Source organism: Rhodnius prolixus, unplaced genomic scaffold (assembly GCF_049639745.1).
Source record: "Rhodnius prolixus isolate KJV_2025 unplaced genomic scaffold, Rpr scaffold_6, whole genome shotgun sequence".
Taxonomy (NCBI): Eukaryota; Metazoa; Arthropoda; class Insecta; order Hemiptera; family Reduviidae; genus Rhodnius; species Rhodnius prolixus.
The window spans coordinates 17,102,389-17,129,082 of record NW_027411634.1 but is presented as its reverse complement, the minus strand read 5'-3'; the positions used below and the strand labels follow the sequence as shown (position 1 = coordinate 17,129,082).

General features: G+C 35.4%; 2 protein-coding genes across 6 annotated transcripts in view; one reads left to right on the top strand and one right to left on the bottom strand.

Moving 5' to 3' along the window:
- Nucleotides 1-26,694, top strand: part of IRSp53 (Insulin receptor substrate 53 kDa) — a 681,191-nt gene that overhangs the window by 372,541 nt on the left and 281,956 nt on the right. The window lies entirely within an intron of this gene.
- LOC141460480 (uncharacterized) lies at nt 22,258-25,775 on the bottom strand. The gene is made up of 2 exons (XM_074140500.1): nt 25,615-25,775; nt 22,258-22,652 (listed from the first exon to the last, which is right to left on the bottom strand). Exons 1-2 carry the CDS (start codon nt 25,720-25,722, stop codon nt 22,404-22,406), a joined length of 357 nt encoding a protein of 118 aa, XP_073996601.1. The 5' UTR covers nt 25,723-25,775; the 3' UTR covers nt 22,258-22,403.

Below are 26,694 nucleotides of genomic sequence, written 5' to 3'. Positions count from 1 at the left end.
ACCCTCTTGAAGAGTTCCGAGGTGAAATTCCTCCCCTGGTCCGTAAGGACTCGGTCCGGGGCTCCGTGGCGGAGTATTAGGTGCTCCACGAAGGCCCGCGCGCACACTTCTGCAGTCTGGTCCTTCAGTGGCACCGCTTCTGCATAACGTGAAAACCAATCAATTATGGTTAACATGTAGCGATTCCCAGTCTTGGTGGTGGGTAGGGGCCCTACAATGTCCAACGATACCTGTTCAAATGGTCGTGATACCTCGGCTACTTCGGCCAGAGGTACCTGCAATCCTGCAGGTGTCCTTCTCTCCTGACACACTCGACAGGCGCGCACGAAGTTTCTGATCTGTTCTTCCATCCTGGGCCAAGCAAAGGTTCCTTGTATACGCTGGCAGGTCCGTTTCACCCCCGGGTGGCCTGACCACGGTGTACTGTGGCATAAATTCATTACCGTGTCCCTTTTTCCTTCGGGTACTAGAACCCTCCATTTTAAGTGGTCCCTCTCGCGGGATGTCAAGTATAGAAGGCCATCCCCGGCCTTTTCTACATTCGGCTGGGACGCCATTTCCCTGCACCATGCATCGTCTTTCTGCGCCCGTCGCCATTCATCCTCCGGTTCTCCTAACGTGGTCTTTACTGCACGGGCAGCCCGACTAAGCGCATCCGCATTGCTATGCTTCACCCCTGGCCGATGTATCACCTCATACGAAAACTCCGCCAGCCTCAGGGACCACCGGGTCAGGCGGGCTGAGGGGTCCTTTAGATGCAACATCCATCGCAACGCGGAGTGGTCGGTAATTAAAGTGAATCGTCGCCCTAATAAATAACAACGGAATTGCTGGGTCGCCCATACCACCGCTAGCAGCTCTCTCTCGGTGGTTGAATAATTCCGTTCCGGGGTAGTCAGCTGTCTACTGGCAAACGCTACTGGCCTCTCAAACCCCTCTCTCATTTGTGACAAGACGGCACCGATGGCGACGCCGGATGCGTCCGTCGCTAAAATGAATGGCTCCGCAAAGTTTGGATAAATTAGAACCGCCTCCGAACAAAGCGCTTCTCGTAGCGAGTCGAATGCTTTCTGTTGGTCTTGCTCCCAGTTGAAGGTCGCCCCCTTTGCTAGCAGTAAGGTGAGTGGCTTAGCTAGGTTGGCGAAACCCTTGATAAATCGCCTGTAGTATCCCGCGATCCCTAAGAAACTCTGTACCTCTCTGGTTGATTTTGGTACTGGGTGCCCTTTGATAGCTCGGACCTTTTCTGGGTCCGGGCTAACTCCTGCCGCGGTAACAAGATGTCCCAGATATCGCACCCTGGACGCAGCGAACTGGCATTTCTCTAAACGGATCTTAAGATTGGCTTCCTTCATCAGTGCGAAAACTCGTTCAAGACGTTGACAGTGTTCAGTGATCGACGCGCTAAACACTATCACGTCGTCTAAATAGACGAAACATCCGGTCCCCTTGATTTCCGCTAGAAGCTGGTCCATTAACCTCTGAAAAGTTGCGGGTGCATTTACCAGCCCGAACGCCAATCGCTTATATTCATAATGGCCCCCCATGGTGGAGAAGGCCGTCTTTTCGCAATCTTCCGGTTGTATAGGGATTTGGTGGTATCCACAGCTGAGGTCTAGGGTCGTAAAATATTTACTTTCCCCCAAAGCTTCCAAGGTTTCCACAATTAGCGGAAGTGGATACGCATCAGTCCGGGTAATCTGGTTAAGTGCCCGAAAGTCGGTGCAAAACCGAAATTTAATATTTCCATCTAGGGTTTTCTTGGGCACCAGTACTACGGGAGCAGACCAGGGACTTTGGGAGGGTTCTATCACGCCTTTGCGCACCATGTCCCGCACTAACTCCGTGACAACTCCTCGCTGATTGTAGGGCACCCGATATGGCCGTTTGGTTATTGGCCCCTCAGCCTGGGTCCGAATTCTATGATAGATGGGTAACGTGCAACCCCTCGCATCAGGTTCGTCAAAAAGGTGTTCATATTTCGAGAGTACCACCAGCAATTTCTCACGATCCCCCACTGATAGGTGCTCCAACTTTTCCTTGATCTGCGCGGCTCGAGCGCCTATTTCACTCTCTGGTCTCGCGTTGGGGTCCTTTCCTACAGCCCCCACAATCACTTGACTGCCGTCACAGCCGATAGGGCTCCAGTTTTCTGCTACCCCCAGGGCCTGCCCTTTCTCAATCTTTATAGGCTGTGCGGTTAAATTTATGGCCCTCACCCAAATCTGTCTCTTTCTGGGCACGTTCAGACTTCGCGCAAAGCGAATCCCCAGCTGCTGTTGGGGTGCTGGCTCGAACATTATTTCCCTCATCCGTGTTCCTTTGAGTTTACCCTCAACCATCTGCTCGGAGTAAGGCGGTACCTCTAGGCGTCTGGTGGCCCTTACAACCCTCTCGGAGTCTCCCTCATCAGGTACATCTTCGTCTGTCGGGTTCTCGTTTGGCCGGACTGCTTGGGTACTATTACCAGGGTCTTGAGGGAAGCGTATCATCCTCGCACGTGAATCTAAAATTAGCCCTAGTTTGGCCATTAGATCCAGACCTATCAACCCATCTCCTATAGTGTGGACTTCCGCGATGAGGAACCGATGGTGGACACTCACGTCTCCGATTTGGCAAAGTGCTTCCTGCTCCCCCTCAATCGGAAGGGCTTTTCCCGTAACCCCAGTTGCCCTTACCCGCGGTTCCCACAAGGGTACCTTCTCGAGTGGTTGTCTTAAAATTGACACTTCGGACCCACTGTCCACCAATAACGTCCTTAGCTGACCTGCTAGGTTTATTTGCATCGTGACTCCCTTTTGCCCCTCCCCCAATGTTACCGTTGGAATTAGCAATCTGGCCCCTGAAATGATGCTGGACCCGCTGGTGGGGCGCCCCGGGGTCCACTTCCTTTTGGGGTTAGTTCTTGCTCTGGACTTGTGTGTTGACAAACGCACACTTTCGCTGGGGTTGCTCTTTGAGCGCAATTCCTCGCAAAGTGGCCTAATTGCCCACACACGTAGCAATGACTCTTGGTGCCTGGCCTATTTTCATTCGGCTGCCTCTGAGGGTTTCGCAGTTGGGGGTTTTGGGGTCTCCTTCGAGGGCATTCCCGAGCGAGGTGCCCTTTCAGTTGGCACCTAAAGCAAGTAAGGTTTCCTACTGTAGGACCCGGGGGTCTCCTCTCACCTTCAATTCTCCCTCCCTGGATGGCCCTCACTTCACTTTGGGTAGGGACCTGGTTTTGGGCATTCTCTATAATGGTCGCAGCTTCTATGGCCGCTTTGAATGTCCTTGGAGACTGGTACCGCAATGGCAGCCCGACTTCACCTCTCAATCCTCTCATGAATGCGGCTAGAGTGACTTGCATCGTTTGTTTCCGCGCCCACTCCATCTCCTCCGCGGACATTGTCCCATGGGGAATGGTCTCCTCCCCCAGCTTGCGACACCGATCTGCAAACTCCTTCACTGTTTCCCCCGCTCGCTGGGACACCGAGTTCAGCTGCAGTAATTTCTCCGCTGGAGATTGGGTGGGCCCAAACCGTTCTATCAGAACCTTACGGTAATGCTCTAGGGTTGCGGTAGGTTCTAGGAGCGCAGGAAATCCTGCTACGCACGCTGCAGCAGCCCCCGTCAGTTTTAACTGACAGATTAGCGTTTTATCCTGCTCCGTCCACCCCCCGCACTTTGCTACCCTTTCTATATTTTGTAGGAAACTGTCCACACTCTGCTCATCCTCTCCCCCTCCCCATGACCGAATCAGGGATTGTAATGATAAATCGCGCTTGATTCTACTCTCTTCGGTTTTGCTCACCTCTGACATGTTCGTCATCGAGGTTTGTAGCGTTGCACATTCTACCCTTAACCTTCTCAGCTCAGCTTCCAACTGTTCTACCTTTTTTTCCATTTTTTAGCAAAACAAGTACTTACCTTAGTTTGTTTTTTTTTTTTTTTTTTGTTTGTATAATTTCTTAGCTTTTGCTATAAAATAATAATAATAATAAATTACGCCCAGCTACTAAAAAAAAATGCTCAAAAATATTTCACTCAATAGTAGGTACTGCTTGGGATCTATCGCAATAATTTAACGTAAGTAAATACGTATTATTTCCGCTTCGTGCTTTACACTCTTTCAGTGCGTTACTATGTGTGAGTGCACTGGTTAGCAACTAGCGTGTACTGCTCCTTGCTCAAGGTCACTCTGTTGGTTACCTTGTAATCTTATTTAATCTCTTTTTATTTATTCAATACTATTACAATATTATTACTATATACACTTTTAGAATTATTTACATTTAATTATATACACTTATTATTTACAATTGACCGTGAGAATTTACTTTTAATAGGTAGAAAATAACAAAAACCATACTTTAAAAAACCAAATAGCAAAACTTGTAATTTAAGAAAACCCAAAAAAAAAAATTTTCCTTAACCCCACACCTGACACCACTGTAACTTTAAAGGAAATGGGTACTGAAAGGAAACCCTATGATTAGTAAAATGAACGAAACTCTTTTATTTATACAATTGATAGAAGCTAGTTAATAACACAAATAAACATAGTAAAATGAACGAAACTCTTTTATTTATACAGCTAGTTAATAACACAAATGAACATAAGGATAAAGAAAGTTATATCTCCCACGTGGTACCTAATTCCGGTAGGGGAAGTCGCTCGTCCGTCTCCGTCGGTTTTGGTCAGCGTTAGCGGTGGGGCAGTGTGGCCTTCAGCTAGCAAACAACCTCGCCTCAGCTCTGGGCATCGACTGGCCCGTCAGTTCGCTCGGACCTGGCCACACCTGCCCCACTCCAACCACGCCTCACTCTGCGGCCCCCTCCGGCCGCCCTGTCGGGCGCCTCCCTACACTTCTATGCCCAGGTCAACTTCGTTACAATATGAATCAATATAATAGTAGATTCCCCTATTGGACGGCCGATCTGTCAACTTTAGTCCTACCGAATTTTCTCAATGTTATAAAGAAAAAATTATTAATTTAAAGTAAACAAATTACAATCATTAAGAAATGATTGACTGATTGGAATGATTTAATCAATGATTCAATTTGCTTCACCTGTCGAGCGGTACACACATTTTGCTTTGTTTTTTAACCATTTTGTTGGCAGTTGATTCAAGTGGACCATGTAACGCCAAAAAATAGAAAGATATGCTGTTAAATGTAATTAAAAAGAAAAGTTTACAATTAATTTAACATCCCAGATGGTTTGCATGTTTTTATTTTCATAAATTTTCATGATGGCATCAATTAATATAAATGATGCCTCTAGTGTTGTACTAAAAGGAAAATAAATGAAATCTCTTCTTGTTTGAAGCGTTCTGTGTTTAAATAATGCTTCATCAGATCGAGCAAAATTAAAAAGAAAAGCGTTTTATTAATTAAAAAAGACAAGTAAATTAGTTAAAAGATTTTTCATTAGTTCCTTTAAACTCAATTTATCAAAATTTACTTTTTGGGAGGAGAAACATATTTTGTTTTAGGTTATAAGATTTTGTCTTAATAGTATTAAAAAGAAGTTGCTTTTTAAATGTATTCTTTATCAAAAATGTAGTATTCATCAGAGAAAATTTCTTGGCATTTGAAACAGTATGAGACAAAATCAGCAGAAGAGAATTTTAATTTAGAAATTTAGAAAATAATTGGAAATACTAAAACGTGGGATAAACGGAAGTTGGAATATAGATAAAAACCAGTAGATTGACTTAAAAACCTTTGGGTTTTCTTTTCCCCTTCCAAAAATGGATACAAACAGTGACAGCAAGAAAAGCATCGTGCACTAAAATGAGAGCTTTTTTGAGTAGACAAGAATTTAAATTTAACCATTTACCATCCTATATCTATGACGACGATCTTGGTTATCTTATTATACAGGGAGATCCACTTAAAAGGCACCAATCGCTAATAACTTTTTTGGGAAGCTGAATTTCGGAAAAACGCACCAAGTAAACTATATGTTTTTTTTTGTCTAGTTTTCAAATTTTCCACCCCCGATGATGTAACTTCATTTTTGGCGGAGTTACGGCCAAAAACCTAATTGGAGTTTCATAAGGACCACTGGTTTTGACTATGATTATGAAAACTACATTAAAAACTGTGAAAAATGTTGTTAACCAAGTTTCGATATCCCTAATATTAGTTGAGATATTTAATATCAAAATTACAATTTTATCTATTCGTGAACGGTTTTCGATATTAATTTTCCTCCAGAAATACACGTTTTGGGATGTCCTCTGACTGCAAAAAAATGTTGTTAGGGACGCAAAGTGAAAAAATAATAATAATTGTAGATTTTAAAACATGTAGTGTAATGTAATGGTTGTGGGTAAATCAGGATAAATTTGTTTTATCATCAAATAAAAGCAATCATCACATCATTTTAATGCACCCCGTATGCAAGACTATTTATTGCTACTTTATTTTTTACTTCCGTTTTATTACATAATAATGGTTTAAAACTAAAATGGTTACTTTTTGTTCCTTCTCCAAAAATTGAAATTTGAGTAAATTAGTAGTCGGTTACGCAAAATCCCAGTTTTCTGCATTTACACCCCTCTGTTCGGGGTAGGGTTTTATTAAAAACAAAAAAAAATCCATATTGTCTTGAGGCCCAATAAATGCGCAACTTTTTCTGAAATTATATGACTTTTTGATTCATTAATCATTGAAATAATGCAGTTGAAAATTTTAACAAAAAATCATCGAGAACGAATTTTTTAGACATTAAAGTAAAAATTACATTGTTATAAGAAACGTTTTGAGGCTCTGAATTGAGTAAATTTATAGGAAATTTAATGCTCTTTCGTTTGGAATAAGCAGATTTGTTGTAGGATAAAAGATAGAAAAGTTAAGGCCGTTTTTATGGTGAAAAACGCGAATATCAGCGGAAAAGTTAAAAATGCAAATATCTTGGACACTATTGAGAATCGGGCCAAAGTGAAGAGAATATTTTTTTGTTGCATTTGAGCTGTTGAATCACCTCCCGAAGTTTCGACCACTCCTCCGCATACACCCTGTATAAAAAAATAATATACTACTTTTGGACTTATTAATTCCAAAATTTTACAGAAGTTTGATACAACAGTCTGGTTTTGTGGTCGGTTCTAAACCTAATTTGAATTTCGCAGTTTCTGCCATTATTAATATTTTATTCTTCCATTTTTGAGATATTTCGTTCACTTGTCTACACAAAAATGGCATTTCCGATGAATGTATGACATGAAAAAATCATTGTCACGATAGTATCGCTTAACCAATAATTGAGAAAAAAATAATTATTTATTTTAATCAAATCTTGTCAACAAACAAATAACAAAAAAAATGACCAGATAGATAAAAAAATATCGTAACTGTAAAAACTACGATTATTAACAAATGATTTAGCACGTTCTCATCCCCCGTATCCAAATTCAATTCTAATTGCGCAGAAAAAGCAATTTATTAGGCTATGAAAATGGCAAAATCATCAGTAATCTATAGTTTATTGCTAAAGAGTGGACAAAAAATTATCTAAAATCAATTTCAGAACAGAAATTGCCTCTCTTTTTTTATGTAATTATTTTGCAATTCATCACCTTTATTTCAATTAAGGGCGAAGTAATATTTCTGATTTATTAATTTTTTTTCATATTTATTGTTATATAATTTTCTTGCATTTTCGTCGTTCGACCTGGTGTTATGCTGGACAGAGTTGAATTTCAATTCTTAATTCTTCAAAGAAAATTAAAAGAAGTTTTTTAGTTCTCTTAAGTCCGGAATAATTGACCTTAAATCGTATATTTTCGGAGATAATCGTATATTTCACAAGAAAAAGTAGCGAAATATCTCTAAAGTACGACTAAAACTTTAGAGAATCAAAAGAAATGCTTAAATATATTGCATGTTGAGGAAATATGCACAATGTGTTCGACTAGTTTGTGTGAGGAGAAGAGTGCATGAAAATAAAAATCTGATTATGTTACAATGCGAGGACTGATTGAATGCAAACTGAATTCTCGCTCCCAACATGGGAGGAAATTTCTATCTCCGCCCTCTTTCTACTTCTTTCTAAACGCTATAACTCAAGATAAAACTCATTATCAGACAATTCTTTCTTTTATGATCTTACATATCTCGTTAAGTCGAAATTAACAAACACTTTATTCTTGAGTTAAAACATAATTTTGATCTAAAGGCCAATCTTTGATGTACGTATCTCTTAGTAGTTAAAGTAACTTCTTTTACTTTGTTTTCGAAATTTATTGTGGTCTGCTGTTCCTACGCCAATTCACAAATATGCTAGCTGCAGAGTTTTTCCTTCCTTTTTTTCCCTGCATCCTGTATCCTTCATATCTTAAACCTTTTTATACAATAACTTGTTATGCAGGTTACAATGTTATACAGGGTGAACCAGTAAGTAATGTCCATAGGCCTACTGTGTGTAGTACATCTAAAGAGGACTTTGATGGCGTATTGGCCAACTTCATATTTCTTGAGTGGCGTCACTTTACTTTTTTTTTCTAAAATCATTACTTTTTTCCAATGAAAATGTTATTACTCAGAAAGTTTTAGTCAGAATTCGATTCTGATGATACGGTTAGAAAGACAGATAAATTTCCTAAAAATTGACACCATTTCGAAGCGTAAGTTATTCTCCAAACAGCCTCAGTCCTTCTCCGAATGCTGGAAAAATAAAAGTAATCGAAAAAAAAAATTATTTTCTCTGAAATATTTGAGAAAATGTTAGGAAATATTTTAAACAAGTACTACTTTTATATAGGGAAGGGATTAGCTATGAGGTTAGCATACTGGACTCCCACGCGGAAGTCCCGGGTTCGAATCCAACAGCTGACCCTTAGATTTTCTCTTCCTAGGAGCTTCTTACAGCTCACTGTCCGGTGATGGACAGTGTTGTCTGTAACGAGAGAACACTGTCCGGAGGCCGGCAGTGCACTGGAAAAAGCTCCGGGCGCTAATGACCTCAGCTGTTGATGCGCCAAAAAAAAAAAAAAACTACATTTATAAACAAAAATTCATATGGTTTGTACTTACTCCAAATTACAATTTCACACTCAACTACACTGTTGAAAAAGAAAAGACTGAATAAACCTTAACAACCCTTTTTTTTTAAGTGTAATTTGTGTCCTTAGACTTTCTTATTTTAAGACAATCTACTATCGTAATTTCTCATACGAAGATGAAAGGAATCCTGGAAAATGATATACCGTTTGAAAGCCCATTAAACAAGGAAACTTTTATAAAAAGTGCCAGCACCTAGGTCTGATAATGATCACATAAGGGCCTAATGAGTTTTCTTAAAAATTTCTGTTACTTTTATTTCCCCAGTTTCCGGAGGAAGATTGAGGCTGTTTAGAGAATAACTTATGCTTCGAAAAGGTGTCAATTTTTAGAAAATTTATCTGCCTTTCTAACCGTGTTTTCAGAATCGAATTCGGACTAAAACTTTATGAGTAATAACATTTTTATTGCAAAAAAAAAAGTAATGATTTTAGAAAAAAATGTAAAGTGACGTCACTCAAGAACAGTGAAAAATATAAAGTTGGCCAATACGTCATTGAACTCCACTTTAGATGCCCTACACACAGTAGGCCTATGGGCGATACTTACTGGTTCACCCTGTATACACTGATACAGTGTATTTATTTTTATTTTTTTTACATATTTATAATATAAAGATTTAATTATTATTCTTAATTCACAAATATCCCGTATTTCATGCGTCTTCATTTCCGAATTGGTGCAGGAAGCCACGATCTTTGGCGACCATATAGAACAACTAAAGCATACTAAAAATTCTTTTGAATAAAACGTTTTGGATACATCATCAAACAACTCTAATCATCTTTATCAAAATGACCAGTATTCACATTGTTATTCCAAATTTCCTTTCCTCTTCTTAATCGTCAAACCTTCCTGGTTCCCCTGAATCCTAGTATCTTATTTCCAAACTAATTAAGGTGTGATCATCCTCGTTTCTATTTATCCAGTAATCTATCTGTGGAAACAGTACTTTCAAATAAGAATATTTATCGTTTAGTATGACATAGTTGTGGATAACATTTATATTTTAACTGAATTATAAACACAGGTTACAAAGTATTGTAACTGAAAAGTAACTTACAGATTGTCCTGTAAAAGAACAATAATTTTGTCGAAATGGTTTAAAATTAAGAGCTGATACAGTTGATCAAATTATTTACAAATTTTTCAAAAAGTTTATTTAATACAGAAGCTACTGTAAAATGATGAAAGCTTCAATTGCAAGCTCACAAACTTTTTAGCTTAATTTTTTTCTAGAAAATAGTTTTTTTACCAAAATTTGAGCTCAAGATTTGCAACATGAGAAAGCCAAATGATTATAATCATGAGATTGTTTCCACGTCACCAGATACTATATAATTTTTTTTCTATCATAAAATAATTATTTCTAGCAAGAAAATACTATAAATTTTTAAAAATTCTCACAAAAATTGGGGATTAATAATTTGAATTATTACCAAAAAAAAGAAAAAGTGATAAAGTATCGAATTAAAAAAAACTAATTTTTCATTAGGTCAGTTCGCATGATCAAATTAAAATTTGACTATATATATATAAAACAAGTTTACTTTGATGTCGGTTAATTAAACCGCTTTGAAGGTATTAGGTTTTATCACAAATTGATGGATGATGGATATTGCTGGCATTTTTCATCGAAGTGTATACCATATTAATTTTTTTTTAAATTTTATTTTTCTTTCCTTCATTTTACTTTTTCATTTATTTTATTAAATTTTTAATAATAAATTTGGTTGAATTTGTTTTTTTCACAGTAGCCATGTCCAGTTTTCACAAGAAAGTCTGTTTTCAATTTCACTTTTTTTCGGAAAGTTCGCGATTAACCAGTGCTGATTGGATTTTTACTCCTTTGAATATCTACGATTTAGATAACCAATTTTCATTTAAATTCGAACTTTTTGGTTTTTATTATTTTGTTTGAGGTGTAATTTGAAATGTTACTATAAGTATGAATATATTGGTTTCGTGACCGTAAATTGTTAAACTTAGGATGGAAGATTTGCGAGGAATCGGTCAAATAAAACAACTCGTCTCTTTGCCAACGTTTCGACAAATATATTTCGACAAATATAAACAATTTACACTATAATTTACAAAGAAATTTCCCAATATTTATTGTATTTACTCTTTTGTTGTAATTAGTCTATTGGATCTGTCCAATTGTAATTACCAAAATTCCCGTGAAAGTCCCGCTATACAGGGTGTATACGGAGGAGTGGTCGAAACTTGGGGAGGTGATTCTACAGCTCAAATGCAACAAAAAATATTCTCTTCACTTTGGCCCGATTCTCAATAGTGTCCAAGATATTTGCATTTTTAACTTTTCCGACCATACTCGCGTTTTTCACCATAAAAACGGCCTTAACTTTTCTATCCTTTATCCTACAACAAATCTGCTTATTCCAAACGAAAGAGGATTAAATTTCCTATAAATGTGCTTAATCCAGATTCTCAAAACGTTTCTTATAACAATGAAATTTTTACTTTAAGTTCTAAAAAATTCGTTCTCGATGATTTTTGTTAAAAATTTTCAACTGCATTTTTTCAATGATTAATGAATCAAGGAGTCACATAATTTCAGAAAAAGTTGCGCATTTATTGAGCTTCAAGACCATATGGATTTTTTTGGTTTTTAACAAAACCCTACCCCGAACAGAGGGGTGTAAATGCAGAAAACTGGGATTTTGCGTAACCGACTTTTCATTACTAATTTACTCAAATGTCAATTTTTGGAGAAGGAACAAAAAGAAAAGTAACCATTTTAGTTTTTAACAATTATTTAATAAAACGGACGTGAAAAATAAAGTACCAATAAAACGCAGTAGTCGACTATAATTGTTTGTGCAACTTATTTTAATGACATAATGGAGGTTTTTTTTCATAAAAATCAATTAATAATAATTCAAAAATAAAATGGTTATTTTCTTTTTGTTCCTTCTCCAAAAATTGATTAGTTTTGTATTATAATTAATTAACTTTGTTGAAAAAAAACCTCCATTATGTCATTAAAATAAGTTGCACAAACAATTGTAGTCAAGAAACTAAAAATTTGCCACAATTCTTTCCCACTTCCTTGTTTGAATAGTTCGAACGATTTTTGTAGCAATTTTAGCTAGGCACCTGCCTATTGTACTATTTTACTAATGTGTTTTATTGCTACTTTATTTTTTACTTCCGTTTTATTAAATAATGATTGTTAAAAACTAAAATGGTTACTTTTCTTTTTGTTCCTTCTCCAAAAATTGACATTTGATTAAATTAGTAGTGAAAAGTCGTTTACGCAAAATCCCAGTTTTCTGCATTTACACCCCTCTGTTCGGGGTAGGGTTTTGTTAAAAACCAAAAAAATCCATATGGTCTTGAAGCTCAATAAATGCGCAACTTTTTCTGAAATTATGTGACTCCTTGATTCATTAATCATTGAAAAAATGCAGTTGAAAATTTTAACAAAAATCATCGAGAACGAATTTTTTAGAACTTAAAGTAAAAATTTCATTGTTATAAGAAACGTTTTGAGAATCTGGGTTAAGCACATTTATTCCTCTTTCGTTTGGAATAAGCAGATTTGTTGTAGGATAAAAGATAGAAAAGTTAAGGCCGTTTTTATGGTGAAAAAACGCGAATATGGTCGGAAAAGTTAAAAATGCAAATATCTTGGACACTATTGAGAATCGGGCCATAGTGAATAGAATATTTTTTGTTGCATTTGAGCTGCTGAATCACCTCCCGAAGTTTCGACCACTCCTCCGTATACACCTGCTTCTCCATTTCTAGCTCTTAGTTTCTGTAACTCAACCAGCCCGCATAGCCACGTAAGTATTAATAATTATAAAAAAATTTATTGTATTTTTACAGTTTGTTAGTATTACTGATTTTTACTGTTTTTTCTATGTTACTGACTCTGTAAATTGTTTTGTATTTGTAATATCCAGGCCCTGAAGAGGACAATATATTTGTCGAAACGTTGGCAAAAAAGACGAGTTGTTTTATTTGACCGATTCCTCGCAAATCTTCCATCCTAAGTTACTATAAGTCATCAACTTCTTGAATTATTTTGGGTAAAAGTATTGTGTTTGTAGATTTTTTTTAACCTTTTTTCGTATAATTACTGCAAACACGCAGAGCCTGCGATTATATTTCTTTCTAAACATCAGTTTTTTTATACAAGAAACTTCCTTCTCATGTGAATAAGTTCCATGTAACCACATAACTTTGGTAGAATCAGCGTCAGGAATAGCTCAGTTAAGGGTAGTGCGCTAATACAGTCTGGGGATTCTGAAATTAGTTAATCTCGCAAAGATCTTTCGCACACTTTACCATCTTGTAAACACTCGATTTCTTTACAATCGTTGGTAAAATAATTGGTTATATTTATTAACAATTGGATTACCAATTACATATTGTAAAAAGTCATTGAGAGCGTTTTATACATCAGATATTTTTAAATTTATGTTCAGATTACCAGCGTTTTCCCTTTTCCTCTGCTAGCTTTATTCTGAACTTATTTTTAGCTCCAAAAAAACCATTGAGTGCAGAAAACTTATCCATTTTTAACAGAGAATAAAGCTCTACACTAAATTCCTCTACATTAAGTCAAAAAGTTTTTTCCTTGTTTTCACACCATTCTCGTCAGGCTTTAGTACTTGCAAAGCTGTATAACATTCTCTTGATCCTTTAATATATTATATGTATATTTATACACGGTCGAGTGCTTGTGATCCTATACAGTATACTGTTTTCTCTGCTGTTGATTCTTTTTGTTTTTGCCTGTTTATAACTTTCTAAGAGTGGTAACATTTTCTGCCTTAAAATTCATCTTTACCGCATCTCTGAGCTATTTTTTTCTTTTTAAAACTTATTTGGCTAAGTCTGAGGACTTATACAGAGAAAAAATGTCGAGGTTTTTTAGTAGATATTACAAATAAATGTTGAAAATTGTGATATCCACACAATATCTTTTCTTAGTTACAATATTCTTTAGACTGGTTATACTTATTGTAACCGCACTTTTAACTTTTATTTAAAAATCAAAACTGTTTTGTTATCCTGGAAGAGAAAGAATGTTTAGGAGTAACTGTTAAGCGCTGTTTTAGTAGAACGTCCTCCTCCTAGGTTTTCCTCGCCACCGGAAAGCCCTACAGTTTCTCCTAATATCGATGGTGTCTTTAATAAACAGAAAATCGGAGACGTTACATGTGCTACACTGATGAGGCACATATAATACGGAGTATCAATCTTGTTCAACGCAACAAATTATAATAATTTCTTTTGTATGTGCTTTCTGTGAAACAATAACCAGTTTCACAATACCTGAAGTAGGGTTGCCAACTCTATAAAGTTCCAAAAAAAAAAAGACCCAAAAAATATTAGGTACATTCAGGGCCGTCGACAGGGATTTTGGGGCCCGGGAATATACAGGGTGTTCAGCATAAGACTACCGTTTACTTCGGGAGCCGTTTCTGGGCATCATTTGCAACAAAAAATTCTATATAAACTATGCCACGATTCGGCTCCGTTTTATAGATATTTTTAATTTTATGTTTTTTCAAGGTATCACTACTTTTTAGCAAACAGTTGCCTATATTTCTCAAACTATTATAGCTACAGCAATTTCAATAAACTCATTAGAAAGAAGGTTAAATTCCCTTTTAAATAAGCTAATTTATATTCCAAAATAATAATATTAAGTATTTCACTTTGTGGACCAAAACATAAGAAATAGCAAGTTTCTAATTTTTTCCAAAAACTTTGACTTCATTTTTTTCAAAAATATATAAGTTTAAACCGTGCACTATTCATGAAAAACATCTAGATACAATCACCTCTCGAAAAAGGTATACAATGCGTAGGGGTTATTTTAAAAATTGATGGAGAAATCTCAGATAAATTGCAAAAAAGTAGGCCTCAAAACAGCGTCGGCATTATGAAAGGAATTCAACTATCATAAGAATATAATTGATCAGAATAATCAAATCCAGTACCATTTTTTGCATATTTTTCATCGTTACATCAATAACCTGTTGTCCTATTCAGTTCAGTTAGAACAGAAAAACAACACGCCAAATGAAGAAGTCTCAGAAGTCAGAACTTAAATCAAAAATACAATAAAATAAATTAGATTTGTGCGAATAATATCTGAAAAAAGGACGAAAGGCGTCCTTTCCTAATTTAAGAAAGGACAAGGACAACCAGGTGTTAAAAAAGGACTGTCCTTTCCAAAAAAAAAAGGGCAGTTGGCAACCCTAACCTGAAGTGACTTGATCTCTGACGATCTAATATTGCTACAAACCTATCAATAACCTACCAGAGTTTACAGTAGAATTTATAATGTCAAAGGTTCCTTTTACTTTATATTTATTCATGAAATGTAAATGTTCAGTAAATTCAATTTCAATTTTCCACCTTTATCCTTCGCTTCTCTAAATTTGCTTTATTGCTGATCCTTACTAATACGAGTATGGTTACAAAATTTTGTGGTTATTTAATTATGGTAGTTTTTGAAAAAAAAAAAAAATATAATGATTCGATAGTGGAATGGAAAAACCCAGTGGTTTCTAACCTATTTTTGGGCAGGTCTCACCAAATGACGACTCTAGGCGCGTGAAGGCGCCCAGAAGCGAAAGACGCGAGAGTTTTAGAGAGGGTTAATCTCTAGTACTACCTCGACAAGGTTGGACACCAAGTGGGGTCAAGGCCGGGAAGGGCCAGGGCCATAAAGAGGGCAAACAAAAGACACCGAGACAACCCTGCAGATGAAGACGGTTGCTGAAGAGATGAATTTGTAATGTAAAGGATACAGGAAGGCGTTTGTTGCTCCTTCTTCTTGCCGATGAACGAGGTGTACTGTAGCCTGGAAGGAACAGAAATGAGAACACAACGAAGGTTATAAGATGCGAGGCTACAGAAGTTTGGCGTGAACCAGAAGCGCGGGAAAAAGCATGGTGGGAAAGTTAAAGAAGCCGGCAAGAAAATCTGTGTACGACTGAACAACGTCTGAAACAGTAATAGTGAGAGATCTTGGGACTGCAATTCACATTGATGGAAGTGTGCAAAAAGATGGGGCTGAATCTACGAGGTTTTTTGGTAGCCACTGCAAGGACCTAGAGGATTCTAAAGCCCTGAAACCCATACATTATCAGGCCCCCATTCGTCGAACTCAGCTGGTGAAATAAAGCGATTAGAAAAACTGTAATATTACCATAAAACTTGAAAACTCTATTTTATACGTACGATGGTCCAAAATAAAATAAAAAATAAATGAAATAGTTGAAAACATAACTTTGGGTTGAATGTTTTGTAAAACAGAAACGGTGTTAAAAGTTAAGCGAGTGTTAACTAGGGACGTATTAAGTTTAACGACATGAATGCCGTTCCAATATGATCAGTAGAAATATCAGAGGCACGTATAACCGTAGTTGGGTTGCGTTTATATTATAAATATCTAGAGCATGTTGCTATAAACATTCTGTTTATCTGTACGCAGTTTAGGAGTTGAGCGTAGTTTACAAATAGTATAGATTGTTTGTACGCCCATTGTGACCAATTATTTCTAATATGTTGGGCAAAATTTTAAATAATATCCTTCCATTTATTTTAAATATCTATCTCTCGTGTATTTTTTAAAAAGTATCAGAATTATTTTCATTCGGTCAATTTCTTTTTAACAATATATCGTTGAAAATATGAAATATATTTTTAGAGAATTACGCAGAACTTCAGTGAAATTTATTTTAGTTGGATTCAATGTTGGTAATACTGAGTAAATACAATATTTTGGGCGAAGTATCTGGAAATATTAAAACGGATTTTCTGAATTATTAGTTATTCTTCGTTAGAGAAAGATGAACAAAAGAACCATATTTAACTCTTATCCTGATTTTAGGTGTTTCAGTTTCGAAGCTGAAGATTGGGCTGTTGGTGAATTCTAAGCAAATCAATTCAAATATAAACTCAGCTAGCAGCATTACTCCTTTAGAAATCTTAAATTTTCTCACCATTCAGGCACTTTAGCTCCCTCTAAAGCAGCGTTCCGCAACTTTTGGTGTCTATCAACCCAAAAAATAAGAACAAAATTATAAGACAATCCATGTGTGTTTTGGGAAAAAAATTATGCAACTCCAGGGCAATAATTCTATTTTACAAAAATAAAACAATTTTACACCAGTTCATACTAATAGCTCATCTGCTTCTGATTCTCGTTTACCAATTTCTCAATTCTTGCTTCAATTAATGTAGTTAATGCTATCCTGAAGATTGCATCAATGAAGTCGATTTCTATATTTATTTTTAATTGCAGCCAGAGCTGTAAAGCCAGTTTCTGCTAAGTATGTTGTTGCAAATCAGTAGTAGAAGTTGGATTACCCCTTTTACTTATATTTGGGTATTCATTTTTTGTAATTTTATTCCAAATTTTACCATGTGCCTTTGGCTGCCAAACTGCGCTTGAAACAAACGATCAAACTTATTTTCTGGTGCCAGGTTTTCAGCTCGCTACTGAGCGTCGCCCTGGGGTTGTGACGCAGGTACCTTTCACATACTTTTTTGGTGTATTTTAGTTGTAAAAGTTTTAATAATCTGTTGATAGTTTCAGTGAAATTTAGTTATGAATGCAATGGCTCTCCAGATACATAAATATTCGCAAGTCGTGACCCATTTTTAAACTCCTGCAACCGAAAATTGGGTCGCTCCTTAGTAGTTGTGAGTCGCTCCTCTGTACTAACTAACTTTGATTACCCTCTCAATAGAAAAGCTAGCCCTTATATAATCTAAGGAACAATGCTATTTTTGTATCTGTCTATCGGGACAGTCTTCATACTGTATACTAACATAGATTTAATATATTTCCTTATGCTACAGTTTATAAAATGAAATATTATTTCCAATACCATTATTAAGCCCAACGAGATGTACAATGTGCCTTGCAATTCAGCTTATTCTTTCGAGGGGTGGATCTATATTTCACAATTGACGCGAAAGAGGGCAAGAGCATCGCCAGTTTTCAAGCTCGATGGGGCAAAATTGCCTCCCCCTTGGGACAACGCCCATGTAGCTGAGGCCTAGTGGAGTGTGAGAAATATGAAGCAATATATGGTAACTTAATTCCAAACTTTCAAAATTTGGAGAGACAAACACTTACTTCTAAACAAACTACTTTTCTTAAGATGTGATATTTTAAATTAAAGCCCATTTTATTGTATTGTGTGTGTACAAGTGGCTAAGTAAAATTGGGCTCGAAAATGTTACTTGGTTTTGAACCACTTGGATATTAAGAGTTTTTTTTCTATTTCTTTTACCACTTTTTATCTAATTAGATACAGAAACACATCAAATTTTGTATCTTAATTAACAACCCTGAATATGATGGTATAAACAAATGGGGAAAGCAAAAAAGTAATTTGTCTTCTTTCCTGTACAATCCTCGAGTCTTTTATATTACAATTATCGAATTTCTTAAACCCAACTTGGCAAATTGTTAACACTTTTTGTTGCTTCAAGTACAGCATTAATTTGTCCAGCAGCGATAAGTGTCAACTTATTATAAGAAATCATTTAAAGTACTTCTTCGATATGTCGCAATGGTTTACAAAAAAATAAAATGTATATATCTAATAGTGCATTTATAAAGGCTATAAATTGGTTATAAGATAGTCTGAAAACAATACGTTTTTTCAGGAAAACGGTTGGAAAAGTTTACATGTCAAAACTTGAAAAACCTCCCTTCTAACCTAAAAAATTGTTACATGATCAATTAATTTCAATAATAATAACTGGTTTCATTACGTACATAATAACATATTTATCAAATATGAATATATAGGTTTCGTGACCGTAAATTGTTAAACTTGGAATTCTAGGTTAGCGAGGAATCGGTCAAATAAAAAACAACTCGTCTCTTTGCTAACGTTTCGACAAATATATTGTCCTCCTCAGGGCCTGGATATTACAAATACACAAATGCAAACAATACAGAAACACAGAAAATCAGTAAAAAAACAGTAATATAAAAATAAAATGAAATAAAAAAAATAAATTATAATAAATTCTTTATAATTATTGAAAACTTACACGTTGCTATGCGGGTTGGTTGAGTTACAGAAACTAAGAGCCAGAACTGGAGAACAGGTATATTTATACAAATACAGCGGGACTTACACGGGGATTTTGGTAATGACAATGGGTCAGGTACAATAGACTAGTTACAATGTTCAATTTTGACAGTAAAATACGATATTGGGAAATTTCTTTTAATACAAAAAGCCAGAAAAACCAAAAACCCCTATGTACTAAATAACATAAGAACCAAATGATTAGAAGTAAATTTAAAAAACCCAGCAATAATTATGTGCACAGAAGTTAGAGATTTTTTTATTTTTTAATGATAATATCTAGGCCCTGAAGAGGACAATATATTTGTCGAAACGTTGGCAAAGAGACGAGTTGTTTTATTTGACCGATTCCTCGCTAACCTAGAATTCCAAGATATTTATCAAATTTAATTTAATTTATTTATTTATTATTCAGATAAGTAGCAAACAAAACTAAATATTTAATAGAAATAAAAATAAAGCAAAATAAATACTTCTTTACACGACAAATGAAGTAAAATAAATACTTCTTTACACGACAAATAAAGTAAAATAAATACTTCTTTACACGACAAATAAAGTAAAATAAATATTTCTTTACACCACAAATAAAGTAAAATAAATACTTCTTTACACGGCAAATAAAGTAAAATAAATACTTCTTTACACGACAAATAAAGTAAAATAAATACTTCTTTACCCGACAAATAAATTAAAATATGATTTTTCCTCTTTATTTTGAAACCAGGCCCAATCATTGAGCATAGGCCTCAAAAAATTACAGAAAAACGAATTAGAATTGAAAAATCAGATAAAAATGATTGATTGCGTTACAAAACAGAGAAAAATTCCTAATTTAATTGGAAATTTTCAGTCCCAGTAAGTGTATTGAGGTAAAAAAAACTATGTCAAAGTTTTGATATAGTCCAAATTTTTTACAAAAAGTAACTGAGGCACCAATCTTTGCAAAGTGATTTAAATCTCTAACCAATAGTACAACATTTTGAATATTTAAATTTTTTTTTTTTTAAAAAGCAAGCAATGATGAATAAAAATCTTTTATATTGTCCAGTATTGCGGTTTCAACCGCGTATTCACCACATTGTTAGTACAATTCAACCTTGCAGCAGGAAGGAACACTAACTCGGGACGACCAAGAGAGAGATTGCTAAAAACATCTAGGCCATGATGGAGTTGGCTTTACCACCACTCTTTTCATACTTATGGGTATAATTATCACGAGTCTGTGGCTAACAAAAAAAAAAGGTTCGAAGTAATCAGAAATCAGGTACGAGTAATCAGTTTTCTAATTATAATTTACCTGTAACATTTCTCTAGTCATGTCAATCTTGATTCGCCTTTCAAAACAAATATTCATAAATATCACCAGATTTGTCAAATCCATTATATGATCCACAAATATATTATGGTGTATGAATGGCATACTGACAGCTAATATTGTATGTATTGGCTCTTTTCTGTATTTTTTTATGATTTTTTTCTGTGATAGATATTTCGTTCGTATGGCTTAGAAAATACGAAGTTTGCATTATTATTACTTTTTTAACTATTGATTATTTTTTGGTACTGAAACTATTTTGGTTTTAATAAAATTATAATGAAAATTTCAATTTTATTGAAAAGATGGCGATTTATTAAGGCGAGTTTTAGATACAGATAATCTAAGGGCAGATTATCTATAAAGATTTTTTTATAATATAATAATTATTGTTAATAATAAGTGGGAGTATCGTTAACCCTCTTGCTTTTTTGCTAGCTATAGAGTGAGCTAACACGATCACTGCTAAAATTTATAGTCATTTTTATCGAAGACCCGCAGACTGTCCAAAGACTCCAAGACGAATCCAAAGATAGATGATACGGAGGTTGTAAATAAGTGCAAACAAATCATCGGTACACCACCGAAACGGGGCTTCAAATTTGTACTTCAATGGATCTTCGGACTCAACAGAGTCCTTGGAAGAGACCAACATATTGGCCCGTTAAGGAACCTATTTGATGCAGCTAGACTCTTTCGATGGACTCTGTTCATACTGTAAGTAAGATGCGTTTTTGGAAGTCCACAACAATAAGGGTTAAGGAAAGCGTTGGCAAGCCAGCTTGGCCCTCTTCCTAGGTCTGCCCCAGAGCGACAGCTCCGAATAGGTGTTGCGATGAGTGTTTTACTAGTCTAGAGCTCCGAACATACGATGACTGTGCCCAGGTTTACGTACGAATATATCCAGTTCAGTAATGTTCTATAAGAAATGTTATATTAGAGCAGGGTTCCCCAAACTACGGCCCCGCGGGTCACATGTGGCCCCCTGAGGACATTTATCCGGCCCCCGCCGCACTTCCAGAAGGGGCATCTCTTTCATTGGTGGTCAAGTGAGAGAAACACTATATGTGGCAAAGCGCTGCGTCGCTCATGTACAGTACTACTTACGATGACGCGGGACGCACGCGTCACGGCTCCTAAAACAGTGTAAAATAACAGCCAGAAGTAGGAAGAAAGGCAAAGCACTATAACTAAACCGGACATTGACCATCTCAGTAGCCAAAAGCAGGTCCATAATTCCCACAGAAATACTGGGCAGTTTGTTGATTTAAATTTACTTGTTCTTTATTTGAAATATAGTTTTATACATATAACTTTTAAATAGTTTTTTTTAAATATATAGTCTGGCCCTCCAACGGTCTGAGGAACAGTGAACCTGGCCCTCTGTGTAAAAAGTTTAGGGACCCCTGTATTAGAGTATAACGAAGACAATGCTGTATTAGAAAGGTAAAGTTATACTAGGGCATGGCGAAAACTATCGTTGATTCTTATTTAATCAGGAAATACAATTGTTCTGTTTCATTAAATTCAACAGAATTTAAAAACCAAAAGAAATTTTAAAGCTGACCGAAAATCGAACTACATAAATTAAAAAGAAACTATAAAATCAAAAGCTACAGCTATCTAGGGAGGCTATTTATGCAATTGCAGCTGAAGATGTGCCAGTATACCCGCAGATTCTGGCAAGGAAAAATACTTTAAGGTGCGGTCAGTCCAATTTCCCATCTAAATCCCGGGTAAAGTAGTAAAATAATAAAAATTCAACAGATGGACTAGAAAATTGTTGATGAAAAAGAAACGATTTATTTGACACTTAATGAAATGTTATAAACAAAATTAATGAAAATTTGTGAATAAATAATTATAAATTAGTGCTTTTTTAAATTATTAATTATAAACTAATTATTGATAATGTAAGATGAATCATTAATTAGATGGTGAACTTGTTACAATTTCAGTTTTATTATATACTGTATGGCCGTTGATTTTGACAATGTCAACAATAGCCATAGTGGCATTACCAAGATTTTCCAACAATGGGCCAATTATATCTGAACCTGTGAACAATGAACTTAAATTTAAATCATCTAGTGGGCTTAGACAAGATGTCCCATTTTCAATATTTGGTAGGCACATTGTTATCGGGAAGTAACAGCATTCTTCATTGGTATCGCACTGGAAAAGAGTAAACCGGAAATTAGTAATAATTCAGAATATATCAAGCTTAAAAACAAAAATATACATATGTACGCTTAATTCCTGTTTCGTGATCGCGTCCAGAGTAAATATTACGTAGGCAATTCAAACTATGGTATAACCACAATTCTGAAGGTTCTAACTCTTCAAACTCTACTAGCAAACGTAAATTTCTTTGATTAACCATTAATTATAATTCAAGGTCTCTAGACCTGTAATGGGACACGGTAAACACAATATATCTTAGAACTGCGGACCCTGCTCGGCTATCGTGGCGTCTAGTTATTCTTATCTAAGTTAGGATAGCTTGGACCTATTTATAAATCTACACAACAGGTATGAAATCAAGAACCTTGTGACTCTCTACGGTCAAATTGGCCGCGAAAATATATATTTTTTCATGATTATATCTCTTATCCTTTCTCAATTCCCCCCCCCCCAAAATGCTTGTCTGGACAAGTGTTTCAATTAAAAATTATTATTTAAAATGCCGGGGCTAGGAGCATTCCTACGTTTTTGTTGAAAATTGTTCAAAATTTAAAAACCGATTCAATAACTGCGTTTATTCTTTTTTTTTAGATTTTCTTCAAATTTTGAATTCTAGGAGTGCGCTTATTTGAAAAAAAAATGAATAATAATAATTTTTAAGTTTTACTCGATCGCAATTCTCCATTTTTGTTTTTCTTTTTAATTTAAGACGCGTCAACATCTGAGATTATTGGCACCTAGAGCTTTTTTTTTCAATGTAATGTACGCTTCTGGACAGTGTTCTCTCGTTACAGACAACACTGTGAACTGTAAGAAACCACTCTAGTGAGCGAAAACCTCTCCAGCAGCTGTGGATTCAAACCCGGGAACTCCGCATTGGATCCCAGTATAATAATAATAATAATAATGCTTTTTCTTATTAGTAATTCTAATACTTGTGAAAATAAGTTAATCATAGGCGTTCATTAAAAGTCAATAAAATTGAAAGCAATGACAAAATAAAATTGACTAAAAGTAAAGTCGAACAGATATCCATTAAATTCTGAATTTAGTAAAATGATTTAATATTCTTGTTAATTTTTTAAGGGAATTAGAAGCCCAAGGCGAGCTCCCGTTTCTAATCAGGGATAATCTGTCTGTATCAGCGAATCGGAACCACTGAGCGACCCAATTTTGGGTCGCAGGAGTTTAAAAATGGGTCGCGACTTGCGACCACTTATGTATATGAAAAACCATTGTATTCATAACTGAATTTAACTGAAACTAACTTATGATTATTCAAAAACCTTTACAACCAAAAAATACTCGTACATCACTTTAAAATTCGTTGCTACAGTGCGACGCTCAGTAGCGAGTTGAAAACCGTCGCCGGAATAAGTTTGATCGTTTGTTTTCGTAAATGTTAAGTGATTGCATTAACTACATCAATTGGAGTAAGAATAGACACACTAGTGATCAGGTGAACGAGAATCAGGAACTGAGGAGCACTTAATATGAACTTTTTCAAAGTATAATTTGTCCAGCAAAATTCTATTTATGGCACTTTTAAGAACGTTTGGCTACATTTTAAAGTGCTATTTCTTTATATAGTTCAGTCATGTCACCTGACATTATTAAGAAAAATAAAATGGGGCACCAAATTTTCAAATTTGGGAGGGGCTTAATGGAAGTGCCCCTTTACTGACCTGAAATTTGAACCTTTCCCTCTAAAACTCCTTCGATTTTATTTAAACATTCTATTGTGATAACAAGCATAAGTTTACAATTATTATTCGATACAATTCTCCCCACAAAAAGTCGATTAAAGATATTTCTAGCAAAATGGATTGGTAGATTTCACTTGAGGGTAAATTTCAGACTCTTATTTCCTGTTAACCAGTTAAGAGTGGAATTTAGTTTTAAAAACCCCTCACAGTGTGCGGAATTAAGATCAGACCATGACGTGTATACACGTCGAACGCAGGGGGGCAAAACTTTCCAAAAGTTTACAATAGTCGTAATAGTCACTGCAAGCACTTTTTCGGCAATTTCTGGGGGGGGGGGGCTTGAGATTACACAGAGCATTCTGTGCTCATTCAAAATCTTGCACCGCTTCACTACGCATTGCTCTAGTTAACTAGGGACGCAAGAGCGTTTACAAGGAAGAATAGAGCTTTGAATTCTGTGCAAAATGAAATCATGCTCGAACTGAGGTCTGAGGTAAAAACGGCATTACACAAAGGTTGAGACCTTCTATTTGTTTGCCTAATTCCCGAATCTCTAATGCGGAGACCAAACATGTACCAACCACTTATCATTTGACTGACTCCCACCGCAGTTCTATATTGATAAGATAAAGGAAACATCCCACCAAATAATATTCTTATTGTATTTTATTAAAATTTCGAGTTTTTATAGTTAATGGCAATTTTATATTTTTCACAACGAGTATACACGTCGAACGCACCGTAATACAAGATTTGGTTTGCCGTGTATACGCGTCAAACGCGCTTAACTGGTTAAATAAGGTTAAATTATGTTGCTAATGTACCGAATTAAGATAAATTCCTGAACCGGATATTGTCTCTTTATTCAATGAATTATTCACTTTCTTAAAAATGGCTCCCATGTTTTTACTGTAAACTTCGTATATAATTTTAGATAGTAATAGATTTATAAACTTCAATCATTTGTATGGAAAAAAAAGCGTTTACTTGCATCTTTAAGAATGGGAAGAACATTTGGCATCGGAAACATTTTTGAGTTAGAATCTTGAGAAAAGAAGTAAAAGAAATTCTTGTCAGTTAGAATTTTGTTAATTGCAGCGGTTACAAATTTATTAACCAAGAATGTATTTAAATGTAAAGTTTTGTTTCAAAGAAACTATCCGCTTGCGTTATGCGAGTTAATTCCAATTTGAAAATGATTAGTTAGTGTAAACTATAATAATTCAAAATCTTATATAAGTACTTACATCATCAGCATAAACCGTACACTCATCATCTTTAGCTATAAACGGAAATGTAAACGTGGCTTCCAAACAGAAGATTGAAAACAACAGAAAGAATAGTAGCTTGCACATATTTCTGTCTCCAGTATTACCAACTACTGAATGTTCTAGTTCAATTAGTTGTGTTCAAGCTTTTATTTATAGTTTATTAGTAAGTTTATCTCGCCATGTTTTATGACATAATGATAGTTTCTAGGTCTTGGATAATCAACCATAAATTTTCAAATGGTTTGTTTGTTTCCTTGAGGAGTAAAAAAGAAAAATTCCCTTTATTATTAATATTTTTTTTCTTTCTGACACAATTATCATTTGTCGCAAGGTTGTATATTTATTTACAATAATTATCTTAGCGTTTTTAAAAATTGTTTATGAATCATACTTATTGGTGGTTAGTCACATCTTTACACAATTCTTGTCAATTTTTTTTTTTTTAATAATTTCTAAAAACAATTTATCGCAAACTTTTTGTTCTAGTTTACCACTTCACATATTTATGATTCCTTTGCTCCCATTTGATTCTGGTTATCTACATTTAACTTGAGAAAATTCTTATTTCTGGTCTAGTAGCGAAGGTTTGTTCAACCTTACATTTTCTTTCTAATAAATAAATAGAGATAAACTCGACATGGCTCAGATCTTTGATCGAGTCAGCCACCAAGAACGATTGTGGAAGTCAAAAAAGGACCTTCAATCGACTTATTATATCTTAATTATAAAATTATTCTTTACTAACAGCTTCGTTCACATCAGTACCTTCTTACTACTCGCTAGCACAGGTTGGAAGGAGTACCTCCAAGTACCCAGTACCATTTCTCTACTCTTTCACATCTGACTTACCAACTAACTCAGCTAACTCCACTCCGTTCTTACGCTGTCTATTCTTTCCAGGAACTCTTCATCTTCTCCTAGAGCTTCCTTTGAACTAAGAAAACCAAGAAAGTGGGGTAATGGCTAATTATAAATTACCACACACACCAATATCAAGGGTACAATTGCAATAGCAGCACTACAAAAATGGCAGGGCAGATTACTGTAATGGTAATT